The 17,260-nt window shown below is 39.0% G+C and overlaps 1 protein-coding gene across 4 annotated transcripts in view; it reads left to right on the forward strand.

Moving 5' to 3' along the window:
- Positions 1–17,260, forward strand: part of USP54 (ubiquitin specific peptidase 54) — a 92,188-nt gene that overhangs the window by 64,386 nt on the left and 10,542 nt on the right. For all 4 annotated transcript variants that reach the window (XM_014879931.2, XM_014879935.2, XM_014879932.2 and 1 more), the window contains exons 9-18: positions 1,184–1,333; positions 2,618–2,786; positions 4,000–4,170; positions 8,168–8,299; positions 8,606–8,986; positions 10,019–10,253; positions 10,985–11,124; positions 12,138–12,311; positions 15,084–15,203; positions 16,339–16,531. In XM_014879931.2, coding sequence (XP_014735417.2) covers positions 1,184–1,333; positions 2,618–2,786; positions 4,000–4,170; positions 8,168–8,299; positions 8,606–8,986; positions 10,019–10,253; positions 10,985–11,124; positions 12,138–12,311; positions 15,084–15,203; positions 16,339–16,531 — 1,865 coding nt within the window. The remainder of the gene's footprint in view (positions 1–1,183; positions 1,334–2,617; positions 2,787–3,999; positions 4,171–8,167; positions 8,300–8,605; positions 8,987–10,018; positions 10,254–10,984; positions 11,125–12,137; positions 12,312–15,083; positions 15,204–16,338; positions 16,532–17,260) is intronic.

The raw sequence follows: 17,260 nt of genomic DNA on the forward strand, positions 1-17,260 counted from the left end.
TAGAAAAACCTGTGAACTGTATATTCTTGAGTTTCTGAAATGTGTGAAACTGTAAAAATACTTTCAAGTGAAAGGAAATTCTGGATCGGGGTTGTGCTATTTCTATGAAAATACATATGTGCTCTTTCATTTTGAAGAACAGAATTTTATTTCTGTTTCTTTTGAAGATAAAATGTAGTTCAGTGGTCTTTGGGGTTGATTTTGTTTTTTTACCTTTAGCTCCTCATTTTGGTGAAATGTGTGGTCATAAAGTTACTTGTGACTGAACAATCTCTAAGAGGTGGTGGCTTGCACTGGGTGATTGAATGACAGACTGAATGAAATAGGATCCAGATGTTTGTCCCCTGGAGGATTCACTTGCTCTACATTAACTGATGCTTCAGAGCTGAATTATTGGTATACCAAACTGTAGCTGTGTCTTATTGTAGCATTGAGATACTACATAAGGGTTAATAGAGATACACGTTATGTTGAAAAAAAAGCCTTGTCCAGGGCACAGTGTACTACAATCAGTGTGAGCTGATGGAAATGTGGGTGTGAAACAGTGTAGTCTTTGTGTAATAAAGCAGTAATGCACTGAAACATGAGACCCGTGCATTTTAAATTAATAAAATTCAATTAAATAGAAAAGAAATTTTTTTTCTGTGTGCTGAATTCTTTGATCTACTGATATCTTCAGATGATCATTTATTTGTTAGCATCATAAACTGGTCCATGCTAAATTCTAGATAGCCCTTACTAAAGTCAGAATAAATACCAGCTGAGCTGTTTACTCTCCAAACCACTTTGTTTCTGCAAAAAGAAATGAATGTTTTAAAAAGTACTTGATACCATCAGCAAGCATGACACAGAATACAAATTTTCAAAATAGAGCCACGTTCAAATTATGTAACAGGTATTTTATCGTTGTTGTAAATGTCTTCTTCAAGTAGACACATACTCAAAGTCCAACTCAATTTATGAGCATCTCTTGAGTTGGTCAGAATCCATTTCTGGTCTGTGTCTCTGGGTTTGCTTAAACATTGCATGATTGCTTATTTATTGCCTTGTTTTCTCTGTCTTTTAAAGTAAAAGCCTGACACCTCCCTATAGTACTTTGAGGTCTTTGAACATAAAGCAGTATGTAAAATTCTGAACACGTTATTAATTTCTCTTTTTGTTTTTCTTACTTCCCTTCTTGAAGCTCTTCTTCAGAGTAACTGATGACAGAGCAAAACACTCAGAGCTGTATTTGGTGGGAATGATCTGTTACTATGGAAAACACTATTCAACCTTCTTCTTCCAAACTAAAATCCGCAAGTGGATGTACTTTGATGATGCTCATGTCAAAGAGGTGAGAAAAAAATATTTAGGAAAGTACTCTGTTGGAAAGTTGTTAGCTGCTTGTGTGTAAATCCATACTGTTTTCTACAGCTTTTGAGAGGTTTTTTTGCTGGTTTAACACTCGGGATCCACAAGTTTGTTACTCTGTTTTTCTCAGGAAAGTGAAGTGTTTTCAAAAAAAGCATACCAAAATCTCAGAAGCCCTATTTTTAGTTCTGTTCTGTTGGCTCCCAGTCTTGTTTTTATGCTGTTGTTTGAAAACGTACAGTTTGCTTGTGCATACAGCTAACACCCATCTCTTTCCCTTGCTGACAAGCAGTATAGCTGTTTAGTGCCTGTTTCTGAACTCTGCTTCAATGTCTACATGCCAGTCTTCCCTAGTGCTTGCTGCCAATAACAAATTTTCCACTCTTCTGTTAGTGCTTTTTTTAACCTTTTCACCAAGCATGAGGTCCTTGACATTAAAGACACCAGTGCTGGGATCTTGGCACGACATTATAACCCATTAGATTGTTTGGCATTATTTCATACCACTCTCCTTTTTTCTTTCTAGTCATGGAATCACAAAGATGAGAGAGGAAAATTTTCTCCTGTAGTCATGCCAAACAGTCTCAATGGGGAAAAAAAGCCCCTCTTAATGCATTTGTTCGGTCATACTTCTTAGCAGAAAAATTTGGCAAGGATAGATACTGCAGTGCTTTAATAGAATATTCATGTATGGAGCAAATTTGTTGGAGTAAATGTTCAGTGTGTCAGGTGAAACCTGTATTAGTACATGGGGATGATTTGTGAGATTTGTATTACTATGTGAATTAGTTGCCTGGCCTATCAGTACTTGCAGAGGTTCTATCAGCAGAATGATTCACACACTTGAAGCTTTGACTTGAATTTACTGTCCTGATATCTTTGATTGTTGATTTTCTTCATTAACAAATTCTTCTGCTTTTTGATTGATGCAAAGTTAGAACATCTCAGAGGATGAAAATCTTTTTATGGAAAAAACATCTGAAAGGGAATGATTTTTTTTTTAGTTTTATTTTTAGGAGGAATTGTAATGAATTTAGCCATAGGATGATGAATACCTGGATTTTAATTAGGTTGGCTCAGGAGCTTTCTTGCGGAGTCCAGCTCAATGCTGGCTATAGAAAGAGTTAAAGTATGTCAGTGGAAAATCAAACTGTAAAGTAATTGTGATGGGGGAAAGAGAACTTATTCTAGAAAATGATGGCAGAAAACCTTACTTTTTTTTTTTCTCTCTTTTTTTTTTTTTTTTTTTTTCTGATTGTCAATTCAGATTGGTCCAAAATGGAAAGATGTTGTGACCAAGTGCATTAAAGGTCACTATCAGCCTTTGCTGCTGCTCTATGCAGATCCAAGAGGAACTCCAGTGCCAACACAAGACTTGCCCCCTCAGGTGGATTTACAACAATATAGCAGGACTTGCTATGACAGTGAAGACTCAGGTGAGCAACGTGGGCTCTGTATCTTGTACCTTCACACTGAAATTCAGTGTGTGAAACGTTTTCCTTCTTTGGAGCATATTATTTCACCAGGGGTCCTTGTTGCTTGTTAAAGCTTATCAAGAATTCTGAAGAGGATTTCCAATGTTTCATCTGTGAATCTCTCTCTTGGTCTAAGACTGTTGATTGTTTGGATAGCAGTCTTTTCTGAAAAAGTCTGGAGAAAGAAACTGGGGGATGGGGGAAGTGAAGGACCTGGTATGGATGTAGAGAGGAACATTAACCAGTGACTTCAATAATGGAAGTTTCTGACTTCAAAACATCTAAACCATCCTTAAATAGGACATTTACTGCAGAACTTCTTCTCACAAACAATTCAAAGTGCCCTCAAGGTCAGTGTTTGCAGTTAAACATATAAGAATGACTTCCTTTGTTATTATATTTTTTTCTACTTTAATTTCTTCACTCAGAAATGAGTATGAAACTCATGTGTATTAAGGAGTATATACATCACGTATGTAAAATATCCAACAGTCTTCATAGTGTTCAGATTTTTAAATTTTATGTGCTGTAAGTGGAGGGAGGAGATTAGCTCCTTAGAGAAGGTGAAAAGGGCAAAGTATTACTGTACTGAAACTGCATCATCATGCTTCATACTTTTCAGTAGGGGATCAATGCTGGCTTGTTGAGAAGGAGCAGGTTACTTTGATTTAGATATTTCAGTACAAATTTTATACCAGATAAGCCTTTGGCTCATAATTGATGAAACTTGTTAATTATTATAACATGATGTTCCTGTTACCCTTATTAATATTTCGTACTTGAGTAATTTTTTACTTTCCCCAAAGCAGTGTTTCATATTGTAGTTTCACGCAACAAAATTAACAATAATTTCAGTATGGTACTAATGTGTACTTTCAGTCCAATGGATGTAATTTAATTTTGCATATTAAGAAGATTTGATAAACTTGGACCAAAGAGGAAGAAAGATTTTTTTTCAGAAGGAATGAACCATCTCCTTGCTTCCAAAGGAGCAGACTTTTCCCATAGCCTCTAGTGTTCGTGAATATGAGTTGGTATCTTTGGTATTCTGTTTTTTTCTTTTAACTTCTGTATAGTTGCCCCTGCTCTCTTTTCTTAGCCTTTCTTAACTTCTATAATAGCTTAAAAAGATTGAAATTTGACATTGCTTCCTTGACATTTCTTCTTTCCTCAGGGAGAGAACCTTCCATCTCGAGTGATACCCGGACAGATTCCTCTACAGACAGCTATCCTTATAAACAGGCACACCATGAGTCTGTGGTCAGCCACTTCTCCTCTGACTCCCAGGGGACAGTCATCTACAATGTGGAGAATGATGCAGCTTCACAAAGCAGCAGGGACACAGGTAGCAGACACCATTACATCTGTGTGTGATCCATTGTTGTTAGATGACTGCAGTAGATTCTAGTTGAAAATCTCTATATACACACAACCTTTAATAGAATAGCAAACATTGTTTAATATCCTGAGTTTTTTATTTGTAATGAGCTGTTGGCATTCACCAAAAAACCCCATGATTTAAAAGTCTTCTTGGCTTCTGTAGACTTGTGTCTAGCCAGACAAGCTTTTGCAGATTTATTTTTCTGTTGATTTTTGTTATCAGCAGTACTGCTGCTCTATTATATAATTCTGTGGGTTGGAGTCTGCTCAGCCCTGTTAATAGGGTTTGTTAAGTGTTGCGTGTGCTACGTATTCATCTCCAGGCAGTTACTTCATTTCAGGAGTTGCAGCTGTCTGGGAAAGGTGCCTTCATCACCAGAGTCCCTAATACTTGGGAATTAAGGAGTTTCTGTGTAAGTTGGTGTTAATAGTATTTACTGCACCAGTGAGGAACATAAGATAATTTCCTGCCTGTGCCATGGAAGCAAGTTAAGCTGGAATATCCAGTAAGAAGACAGTTGTGACAGTATGTTCCTTTGGGCAACTGAACAGTCTGCCTGAGCACTCTTTAGTTGAAAAGAGGTTAACTGGAAGTCTGAAGATTTGATCTCCTCAATTATTCATGGCCAGTGTCCACAGTCAGCCTGTTTCTGTATACAGTAACTTCTAACAACACTTTTAAAAAAGTAGTGCATAAGTTAAGGTCAGACTTCTGTAGCATCAGAAATAGGATCTGCTATTTCTGTTTGAAAAGTTATTGTGCCATAAATAGATTTTCTAAGAAGACCTAAGAGTAGCATCAGCAGCTGTTACGTTGCACCAGAATGTCAAAGCTGTCAGATCACTTTGTCCTTTTATTTGTAAAATTGTTCCTTTTTTGTATCGTAATTGGTTCATTTGTAACAATCTGTGGTACATCAAAATCTGAAAAAAATGTTTCAAGTTCATTTTATTTAGTATTCTTTCATTCCTCATCAGAGATCTGAGTAACTGTAATACACAGGTTGAGATAGCCCAACAGTCCTTCCAGTGTTTTAGTAAATACTTAATGTTTGTAGGGACCAGCTGTAGTCTTAGATTGGGTGTGAGAAAGAAAAGAAAGTTGGAGCAGAAATTGAGTGATGCGGAAATGAAATGGATGTTTGTCTTCAGCAAAGAAGACAAATTTGAAAGAGCTAGTGGTGTACTATTGAAATAGTCTGCAAAAATGGCACAGAGTTTATTGGATTAGGTTCTTGCCTGCAAAACCTGGCATACAGAAATTGGCAGAAAAGGAGAGTAAGGGGAATGGTCGCAAACATGTAAGCATGAAGTTCAGCATGTAACCTTTTGTTCTGTCATTTTTAGTGACTTTGTCCTTTTCTTTTTCTTTCTTCTCCTATTGATTGTATCCTGTGTTATTCCCTTTAGCTTAGCCCATTTCTCCACCTAAATTCAGTTGTCCTTATCTTCCCTGATTAAGCCTTAGCTATGGTCAGTCTGTCCCCTTAGCTAGCCACTTGTCTGGGCATTTCCCCTCTTTTTTCACCTACCCACTACCTTTCCAAAAATAGTCAGTCTGCCAACTAATAGAACTGCTCTGTCATCAAATGGTGATCCGTGGGGCTATAAAGAAGCCATCCACACTGACCTGTCAACTGAATCGTTCTGGGCAAGAGCAGGATTCTTCATTTAATGGCCATTTACCCACTACTCCAGCCCAGAAAATTATGGACCCTACCCCACATCATCCTTCGGGGAAGGACCACCATTGGGTTATATGACCTCAGGCTCCTGGGTACTTCAGAATGGGGGCAGAAGAGTGGCTGCATAAGCCCTCTCTGTGCTCCTACCCACCTGTGCTGCTGAGAAACAAGTGCGTATTCTGGCTGCCCAATTCATGCAACTGACATTTCAGGGGGAGGGAGTAGAGGGTGTTCTGTCTTAACCCATTTGATTTCATTTTCTTCTCTAACATGCTCTTAGAGACACACACACAGCTCCTACAAAACCAAACTTTTCCTTTGAATATTGCTGTTTGCTTGTGAAGCCATCCCAAGTCTGGAGGATGAGGTATTTAGTGATGCATTCACCAGGAGACACCTTTTAAGCATATCGTTAAGTACTCAGAAGTTCTGGCTTGTTATTTCAGTGAATTTTTAAAAGTGTTAAGTGTTAGCTAATATTCTTGGAATTTTAATTCCTATATTCATGCAAAATGTTGGATTTAGTCTTTGTTTCAGTGTCCCAGTAAAGACAACAAAGCCTGTGTCCCATGGACTTCTGATTCTTGACACCTCCTCCTCTTGACTATTAAATGTCTGATGACAATGGGACAATATTTGCAGTCTTTGAAAGGAGGAGAAAATATTAATGCAAAGCTAGAAGCCCTCATTCTAAAACACTGAGCTGGGCTTTATTCAATGCAAACCCTCAGCTAGTGCTAATAGCACTAAATACTGTCAAACACTTTCTCTTATGGTAGTTAAGGATGCTAACCAAGTTATTTCTATCAGATTGGAATGTTTAACTAGAGGAGTTGTGCATGCTGAAGTGAAGCATAAGTCTCTTCTGTCTTGAGGGGAGCCACTACAAGGATAATACTGTTCTTGGAGTTCCTGAAAGATGCAGTCCATGGCAGTCCATGCTGTGAAGGGGGAAAAAAAATCCATCAAACAGACTTATGTTCAGTCTCCAAAATGTTACACATCTTTTATCTTCATTGCCAACATTTTACTTTTGCTTCTTTAATTTCTTTTATGTAGTCTGCTTGTTTCTAAAAAATTTGGCCACAAAAATCACTCTTTGCTTTGCAAATGAAAAGTGAGCCTTGTTTAGCTTGCTTTTTATTGTTTGGATTCCTTCCTACTCATTTATTGTAATATCTTTGTAGCAATTTTAGTTGCAGTGAATTGGGTTTTTTAACTGTTGAAGGTACAATTTTATATGTAAAATATGCTTTAATGTTGTTGATTTTGATGTTAATCTCTAGAGCAGAGAGAAGGCTCAGAGGGCCAGCTATGTAGTCTGGGGGCTGCTATACCATTATTTGCTATTAGGGATTTTTGTTTCCTATCATCCTATGCGAGGTAAAAGTTTGTGATGTAAAGGCTAGAAAAAAGACTTTGTAGCTTATTATAAATTCCCTTCTTATCCTGCATCTCTGCTTGGGACTACTCACGTGAGTAAAGCCATGCGTGTGTTTGTGCTTGCAGGTTTAGGACTGTGACTGTGTGGGAACCATAGAATTAAGCAAAGGCAATACGGAAAACTTGTGATGTCAAATAGTCTTAATTCCCATTTGATGTGAGGAAATGGGGAGTAAATTGTGTTCAAGAGAAAATACTGGCACTCAGACACATAAGCTATATAATAAAGGGAATGTTGTGTGTCAGCTGATCCATGTTTGTTGTGTGCTCTTAGCTTGTGGCAGATGTGAATTAGCTGGCTTGGCCCTGGAGAGCCAAGTTAGGCTTCTTCACTGTAGACTAGGCTGACTCAGATTACTTAGTGTTTGCTACAGGCAAAGAGAGTGTAGATGAATAGTTAGTGCAGAGCAGCTGATGATATGCAGTAATATATTATTAGATGGTAACTCATTCGTGTGTTTGAGTCTTTATTCAACACAGTAATGTCTGGCAAGCTGTCTTTAGAAGTTTCATGGTCATTGAAACTGACAGCAAGAAAGTGGTGTCCTTAGACTATTAGAAGACAAAGCAGAGTCAACCTTTTCCTTGGCCCGTGGATAAGCTGTCATTAACCAGACTCGTTGGAGGGGCCGTATTGTTCTTTTATGACCTTAAAAGTGGAACATCCTCTCCAAGACAAAACCAAAAACTTACGAATACAAAAACTTACCTAACTTGCCAGTTAGTGTTGGAGTGTCTGCAGTTCCTAAGGAGCAAGTGACCTGCTGATGTTAGCACAGTGAACACTTGATCTGAAGGCTCTTGTCATCTCTACTGTATTGTTCTTCCTTCCAGGCCACCTGACTGACAGTGAGTGCAATCAGAGGCATGTTTCAAAGAAGGGCTCGCTGGCAGACCGCAAGAGGAGTTCTAGCCGGTCTAGGCGGAAAGGAGATGAGGCTCAGTCATCAGGATACCATAGTGAAGGCAAGACATGTTACTTTATTTGAATTATCAGTATCTTTCTGAATGTTTTTATCGTCTCAGTGTGTACATACATTTCCCACATTGTTTCTTCCATCTTTATTTATTCCATGTGTTTATTTAGTCCTCTCTTTGCTTATTGATGTTTAGCTCTGTTTTGGTTGGATATTTGTTTGGGGAGTGTTGGTTTTATTATCATTTTGTTGTTTTGGATTGCGCTTTTCAAAGTCTGCGTGAAGATGCTGCAAGTAGGGCTGCTAGTTTAATTGAAGTTATTTTTGTGGCTTTTGCTGTCTCTACAAACTGCAGGAGAAACCTTGAAGGAGAAACAAGCCCCCAGAACTGCCCCGAAACCATCCAGCAGCACCAGCAGGCTGAGGGAATTTAAAGAGACAGTGAGCAATATGATCCACAGCAGACCACAGCAGATTTCCCAAACCGTGCAGACTTCCCCTCGTGGAGGGAATAATGTGGATCAGGCAGAAACACGACCCTCAAAAAGCCTGTCTACACACACTAGAGACTGGGAAGTAGAGAGTACCAGTAGTGAGTCCAAATCCAGTTCATCTAGCAGGTACCGGCCAACGTGGAGACCCAAAAGAGAGTCTCTGAATATAGACAGCATCTTCAGTAAAGACAAGAGGAAACATTGTGGCTACACTCAGCTTAGCCCTTTCTCTGAAGAAGCAGGTAAAGAGTTTGAGATTTATTTCAGAATGTGTGGGAAGTGAAATTTTGAACGTGGAATTCAGGTCAGCGGTGAGTCATGTCTGTAAGGACTAAATCCTGTGTGGGTATTCATAGTGCATGTACGGTAATTCTGTTTGATTTCTGTGTGCTACGTTTCCTGTCTAAGAAAAAATTAAGGGAAACAACACCATTTACCCTGCTTACATGGACACAAGCTATGTTACCAAGTGACTGAAGTTCATCCTTTGGAGTGAGCTTTTGTATTGCTCTGCTTTTTCCTCTGGCTCATTGTGGTATTTTTACTTGATGGCTCAGAGTATGGTGCAGAAGGTACCTTGTGTATCAGTGCAGAGTTCTTGTTGTGAAGCTAAGAGCCTGGAAGCCAGTGATGATTTATTTGGGAAGATTTTACAGCTATGCAGCTTGTACTTGGAGGCTTTGCTGGTTTTGACAGTTGAAAAGAATTGGGAAGCATAAACGAATATGTAAAGGGAAGGTGAAGGGGAAGAGAACTTACCTCCAGGGAAGGAAGGGAAGCAAACAACTATTAAGTGGAAGGACCCTGAAATGTATAAGGGAGAATTTAAAAAAAACAAGTTTTCCTGTTCTCTCTATAAGCCATAACAAATCATAAATGGCAAAATAGACAATGTAAAAAATGAGAGCACCTGAAATAGATATGACAGAGTATTGGAAATGCAATTGGATATACTGTAAAATCATCCTGTAAAAAAAAAAAGTTATTATGAGGAAGAAAGGATTTTCATTCCAGATTTAATTGTTACCTCAGGGGAAATATGGTAAATTATACTAAAGGGGAAAGATTCAAAGATAAATTTGAACAGATTATTGCTCAAAATTGCTAGGGAAGCTGTTAAAGTATTGTATCTTTCTTGCTTAATACTGCAGGCTTTATACAAAATTAAGGATGGTGCTTCTGATTTAAGCATAGTTGAGAAGCTAATGTATATGGATGCTTTATTGGTATTGATGCTTAGGTGTTCTACCAAGCTATATTGTTTATCTCGACAGGTAAAGAACTTAGTGAGAATGAAGTGAAGGAACACACAGTTCATGAAACAAGGTCAAGCCAGTCAAATGTCAAATACAAGCGTGGTGTGCTGGGCCGGGGCCCCCAGCACCATATGGTGGATCAACATCCTCACCTAATACAGAGGATGGAGTCTGGCTACGAGAGCAGTGAGCGCAACAGCAACAGCCCAGTTAGTCTGGACATGCCCTTGTCTGAAAGCTCCAGCACCCACAGGTAGATTTCAACAAAATTCATGTCTGAAACCATCAAAGTCTTGATTTCCTTTTTGTAGTTACATAATGGTGTGGAACGTTTTGCAAAACAGTGGTTCTAGTTTTAAATACAGCTTTATTGGGGCAGGGAAGAAATAGTAGGGAAATGGGAGCCTATTCTTTTCAGTGTCTTGATAACTTACTGCTAGTGAGAAGACAAGAAAATGGGGCTCAAATGAGCGAGAAATATGGTCTAAAGTGATGCATCTCAAATAGCTGTACCCTTAGTGATTTAAAAGCTTGTGCTTTGAGTAGCTCATATCCCTTTTTGTTCCAATTAAACTGTAGATTCATAGACACCTTGTACAAAGTGAAAAATCAATAGCCTTGTATAGAAATCTTTGTTTTCAGACATAATTGAAATAGACAGCACAATGTGTTTCTTAACTTAGGAAGCTTCAGGTAAACACAAACTGGCACTGTTTATGACCAGAATATTTAAGAATATGTTCTGAACAACTCTTTGACCACAGTTTCTATATAAATTGTATAATCTTATGGAGGAGAATAGAATTACTGTACTCCTTGTTAACTTTCTCTTCCCGTGTTTCTCCCATGATTTTCTTATGCTAGACTTCTTTTAAAAGTAAATCAAAATGCAGGTATGTGTTTGTGTGGATACAAAAAATGTAGATACAATTTCTCCTGGAGAGATTAGTCAAATGGTAAACTCTAATTACTCTCTTCTTGGAGGGATGTTCATATAAAGCGACCAAGTGCATTTGTTCCCGCTTGGCGAAACATCCCAAAGTCTCACAGTAGCAGCATCTTGGAAGTGGAGTCTGCTTCATCAATTGGGAGCTGGACAAACAGCCCACACACCATGGGAAATGGTAAGATACACTTTGTGGGGGTAGTTATGAAAGGTAAATTGTATTGGAGTTCTTTACTTTCTGTATGTTTATGTTCACAGGGAAATTATAAGGAAAGGGAGAGGCAACTGTGAGGAACATAAGTTTTACAAGAAATAATTATAAAATTTACCAAAGGGAATTGCAAAAAACATTGTTGGAATATTCCTTTGATCATGTTGCTCTGACATGTCTTTTGTGTATTGACTTAACTGATAAAATAAAGCTATTTTTCCTATTCTTTCTTAGAACTCAATATTCTGCCATCAAAAATATTCTCCCAAACATAATTCATAACTTAGTAGAGTCCCAAAAACAAGCTTGTAATTCTGTACAAAATTCAAAACTGTCAGAACTGAATGGTTTTTTTACAAGCTGTTTGGGCTGAGGCTAAGCTTTTCTGCTTGTATATCATCCTAAGCAAATGCTTTATTCCAGAGGGAAAGGAAAGGAGCAGGGGAGACACTTTTTGAATACCAGTAATAGTTGAACTGAGAATGACAACTGATGGATTTCTGTTGTGTAGGATATTGAGGTGCTTTATTTTCCTCCCATTTTCATCCCCTTTATGCAGTTAGATGAAAAACATCTCACTTGGAATCCATTTAATTTCTACAAGCTAGTGATCTGACTAATTTGACATAGCATTATTTACAAATTATATATAGTAAGAAGCCTAAAGATTTCATCATCAGCTTAGGGTTATTTCTTCCAATGATTCTCTCTGTTCCATATGCTGTTTTCATGAGTCAATGAATCCATGGGCTGTGCTGCAGGGGAGCTTGAAGCACTACTGTATTGGGTGGAGTTTTAGAAATAAAATTTAACAAAATTTATGTTCTACAATTCTATGGTCTCAGACATTGTTAAAATTAACGTTATTACCTAATGTTAATTTTATTCTTCATTAATATTTCCTTGTTTTTTAAGGGATACTTTAAGAGATGTACCTGTTAAAAACGTTTGGTCGGTTTGTTTGTTTGTTTGTTTGGAAGGTGGAGACATCTTTGTTCCTTTAAAGAGTGAGCTGGATGAATTGCAAGAGGAGGTGGCAAGGAGAGCACATGAGCAAGAACTACGCAGGAAAAGAGAAAAGGAAATGGAGGCAGCAATGGGCTTTAATCCCCGTCCCAGCAGGTTCATGGATCTAGATGAACTGCAGAATCAGGGTAAACTTGCAGTGCAGTGTATTTTGCAAGATGGTAGTGCTGAAGTTTTTTAACCTTTGAATGTAATTTCTTATTTTAATTGTGTGTGTGTGTGTCTCGCCACATTCACCCCTCATTACAGTTTTGTACCTTCAGGTAGTGAAATACTGTCCATTACCTGTAGAAAGTTAAAAAACTGGTATTTTGACCAAATTTCTTTTTAAATGAGAGAACAAAGCAATATAGAGATATTCTTAATATATCTGCATTTTTTCAGTGATATACACTGTTAATAATATGGATACCTAGATTTAGCTGTAAGCCTTTAACCAGCATCTTGGAATGAGCAGGGCTGTTTGTACCTTTCAGGCACCTCAGCTCCACCTGCAGCAGAGGTGGTTCATAGAAACCATTGTTCTGTTTCTGCTTGATTTTAGTATCTTTGCAACCCTAAGCAATTATGCTTGTTCCTGCCCTTGTGCTTTCCAATCTTTGTCATGCCTGGCTGTGCACCCACAGCACAGGTGTGGGGGGGATAAGTACTCTGGCTGGATCTAACTGAAAATCTGAGCTGGGTTTAGGTTGCTTATCTTTTCTAGGGGGAAAAAGAATTTTAAAAAATTTAAAATCAAAGTTTGATTGTCTTTTCCATGACCCCTCGTCTTTCTGGCAGGAGATGGGAGCAAAACAGGTTTAATTGAAAGGATGCAGCTGGAGCAGAGGGAACATGACAGGATTCACATGTAATAACTTTGTTTTAGCCCTGAGTCTCCATCAGCCAGTAAGAGGATTCAGGAGAAAGGTGGGATAAAGTGCACTGGCCCAGTCAAGAGTGAACCTTGAGACCTGCTGAAACAGGGATTGTTGGAGGGTGAGCAGAGCCAAGAAGCGTGAATACCTGAGCTCTGGTCCAACAAATAAATGTGTATATGATCAGGGCAATCCTACTGTGGTATCCTGTGTTGCCAGGCCTCTTGGCATACCCATGCTGCATCCTCCAACCTGATGTAGAAAAGAGTTGAGGTTGCTGTTTTGCTGCTCAAGGAGAGGAAGGAGAGGGGCAGCCCACAGCAGTGCCAGTTCTGGACACAATCCCAACTGCAACCTACAGCCATGCCAACTGCTCAGCAGGCAGAATGACACTGTGCCAGTGGCAGCTGAACAATATGATATCCATGAGAATGTCTGACTGGGCGTGTTTGTATTATTTTGCTGACCATCAGTTATCCTTTACAGTCCAACTATGGCCTGCTGGTAACCTAATGAAAAATTCTGACGTACAAGAGTAGATAGATATATTTTTCTATTAGTATAATGTTGGCTTTTGTAACATAAATGCCAGTGATTTAAAAATTGAAAAGTAAACCTCTCTTGCTGGGCATATCGTCTTCTCTGCTTCTCCTGCATGAAAGAAAATGGCATATTCTCCAATACTTTATCCCTCTTTTTGATCTATTTTATTAGTTGATGGAAGCAAAGATTGCTTAGCTTTTCTTTGATAAAAAGAAAGTAAACTAGCCTAATGTTTAATAAAAAAAAAATTAGTAGAATGTTTTAGTTCAGATGCATTGACTTGTGATCTAGGAAAGTCTTTGTTTATTCCTTTTAAGTCTTTCCCCACCCCAGTCAGAGTTATAATAGCTTAACAGACTGCTGGCCTCACTGGAAGGCTTGCTTGTGTGCAGAACTCCAGAACACTTGTGACTCATTTTCTCCTTAAGTAAACTGCTAAATTCATGCTAACTTTAGTATTCTGCCCTTGATTACAAGCCTCAGTTGCCTTGATTTTAAACTGAAGGTGCTGCTTGATTAACTTACTGCTCTAACAACACTAATTTCTCTCTCCAGTACTAGCTTTTAATGCAGGTTCTTTGGGGTTTATGATAAAAGAGTTTGTATTTACATCTGTGCACCACAGTGTTGGGGAACAGGTCAGGCCACAGCATGTGTTGTGCAGATTGAGAGAATGTAATTTATTGCTGGCTGATAAAGGTACTCACGTTCTCTACCACAATGACAGAGATGTTCCATTAAAAAGACCCACACCTAAACAGAATAAAAGTAAAGTTTTATTTTCTCTTTTCCCTGCCTCATTTGAATGTTTACATTTTAGTGCATAGTTGGCATAATGCCTAATAGGTGACACAAAATATTTTGGGCATTTCTTCCTCTCAGAAATGGATATTATGATGCCAGTACGCAGTTTCTTTTTTGTATCCAAAATGATTTATCCTTCTCATCTCCAATACTGTTTTCTAAATTGTTGCAAAAGGAATTCTTGACAGTTGTCCTTTTCTTCTCAGCTTCTACCACCTTGTTTTTCAAGTTGCAAGACTGTTGGGTTTTTATATTTGGATGATTTGGTCAGGAAACTTAACATACAATGAAAAAACCCTAATCTGCTATATTTCTTTTACTGATACATTTTGGTTTAGATTTGGTTCTAAATTTCGTTTAATTCCTTCTTGACAGACATAATTTGACCTGACTCTGTTATATGTCTGTACCATCTTTTATACTGATTTAAAGTGTTGAAAATAGTAGAACTCTCTCAACTAAAGAAAATTTGAGGGAAAAAATCCGTTTCATATTGTTTTACTGTGTGGATGTCAAGCATATCAGGGTGCTCAAGATGTACTTCTGCTTAGGGAAGGTTAGGTGGTGCAGTCTGGGTTATGCACAGCCTCTGCAAGAATCCGTGTATGGAAGGATTTGGTGATCATGAATGGGATGAGGGTAAGTGAGGGTTCTGCAATGAATGAAACCAAAATGAAGGGTGCTGCCCATTTGCAGGGAGGAGTGATGGCTTTGAGAAGTCGATGCAGGAGGCAGACTCAATCTTTGAAGAGTCGCTGAATCAGGAGCAGAAGGGGGATTGTGCTGCAGCTTTGGCTCTCTGTAACGAAGCTATATGTAAGTAACCGTAACCGCCTGAGCTACTGCGCTTTGACTGTTCACTAATACAGAATAGACTCCGAACCTCTGCATCACATCCAGGGCTCAGGCAGTCATGTGGGCTCCAGCTGCTCTTTAGCAACATGAAAATAGACAAAATTTTTGATTTTTATAAGCATTCCCATTTGGGGTTTCAATCCTATTCCTCTTCATCTGTTTTTTCATGTTTGCATTCATTTTGTTGCTCTATCCAGTGCTAAGGTAATAACAGCACTGGGGTGCTGATGTGCCCTTTTTGGTGCTAACTGGTATGTTTCAGCAAGCACCTGGTAGGTGGTTCCCCTTGCCACTCAGTCCTCACAATTTTTCCCCATTGTCAGGCCAAATTGCAAAGGCCATTAAGCTCACCTGTTTTTCTTGGAGGGTGTAGCATAGGAAGAAAATGGTAGCCCACTCTTGAATCTTCTGGATTAGCAGAAGTGAACTATGCTGTACTTTAAATTTCACGAAGGAAAAAGCATTAGGACATAGAAGTGCTTAAATGCATTGTGACCTTTGAGAATGTGTGCTATGTGATTTCATTTTATTTTTGGTGTTTTTCCATTATGACTGGCTGGCTGTCTCACCCCATGCTCCCCTCTGTCTGTGTAGAATGGCTGCAGACAGGGTGAGTAGCTCCTGTGCTGTTTGCATTTAGAAATTGGCTTTTATGGGCTGCAGCATAAAGGGTGCAGCATACAGCTGTGGTGACAGCTCTATTAGCATTCATTCCAGCAAGGAATCTCAAATCCTAGCTGGGTATTCCTGCACACAAAGGGAGTCCCAGGTATGGAGGATGCAGAAGAGTACATGATGGAATGAAGCATCATTGTAGTAGGGCTGGAAAGAGCCTGTGTGAAGGGATGAGAAACTGGGCTAAAACAAGGATATTGTTTTTACTTTATTTTGGTTTAGTTTCAATTAATGTGTTTGTACACCTGGCTAAGCTGAATGTGCATTAATGGAAACAGTAGCATCCTTATGAATTCTTTTGTGGCAGTATTTGCATGATCCATGTTTTTTGTTTCTGCTGCATCTTTTTTCTTTTTTTTTCTTTTTCAATTTTATTCCTTTTTTCTGTTTGTTTTCTGCTATGTTTTCTTTTGCATTTTAGCTAAACTAAGACTTGCCATGCATGATGCCAGCGCTAGCACTCACAGCAGAGCCCTAGTCGATAAGAAGCTGCAAATCAGTATCCGAAAAGCCCGGAGCCTCCAGGATCGCATGCAGCACCAACAGCCACCGCAGCCGCTGCCTCCGCCAGCCTGCCACCCACCACAGGGCGGCACCATGGCCCAGCCTGCAAGGTAGTGCGAGTGCCTCGCCTGGGCACGGACCTGGGCTGCAGCTGTGAGCAGCGCAGTCTGCAGAGAAACAGCAAACTGTGTCTATTCCCCGGATAGTCCAAGTCCTACTGTGTTACACCTCTTCTTTTCTTCTCTAGGTTAAATCCTGTTATAAATCAGTCAACTACCCCATTTTCCCCCTCCCCACCACCCTTTCTCCCAGTCTTTATAGAAGAGTCCAATGTGCATGTGTTCAAAATGTGATCTGTGACAGAGAATTGTAGCAGTCAGTGCCTGGCAGCATTGATGTCTCATGCACCAAGGGAAAAAATACAATAGACAATAATCTGGCTAAAAAAAGTGGAGATACATCAGGATGAAATGTGACTGTTTATAATTGGGAGCAGTTTCAGGACTCTGTAAAAGACTGTACTACAGTCAAAATTTTGCTATAGTTGCTTTTATGTTGGGAACATCAGCCAGTGTGTTTAGTGCTCTGTAGTTTAAAAACTGTCAAGTACACAGATCTTTTCTTTGTAGTCCTCTTCTCTAGTGGTGCACTGGTACAACTCTTGAATCCAGATCCTGATCCTGTCACCTTGACTACTCCATCATTCTTCATTTTCTTTCTGTGCTTCCCAGCATCCTGTAGCCTGGCTTACCAGCCCTCCTCAGTGTCTCTTCATGATTCTTTCTTCCATACTGACTTTAACTACAGCATAATTAACTCTGCTATAACTGATCCTTTCT

This window comes from Sturnus vulgaris, chromosome 8 (genome assembly GCF_052056855.1).
Source record: "Sturnus vulgaris isolate bStuVul1 chromosome 8, bStuVul1.hap1, whole genome shotgun sequence".
Lineage (NCBI taxonomy): Eukaryota > Metazoa > Chordata > Aves > Passeriformes > Sturnidae > Sturnus > Sturnus vulgaris.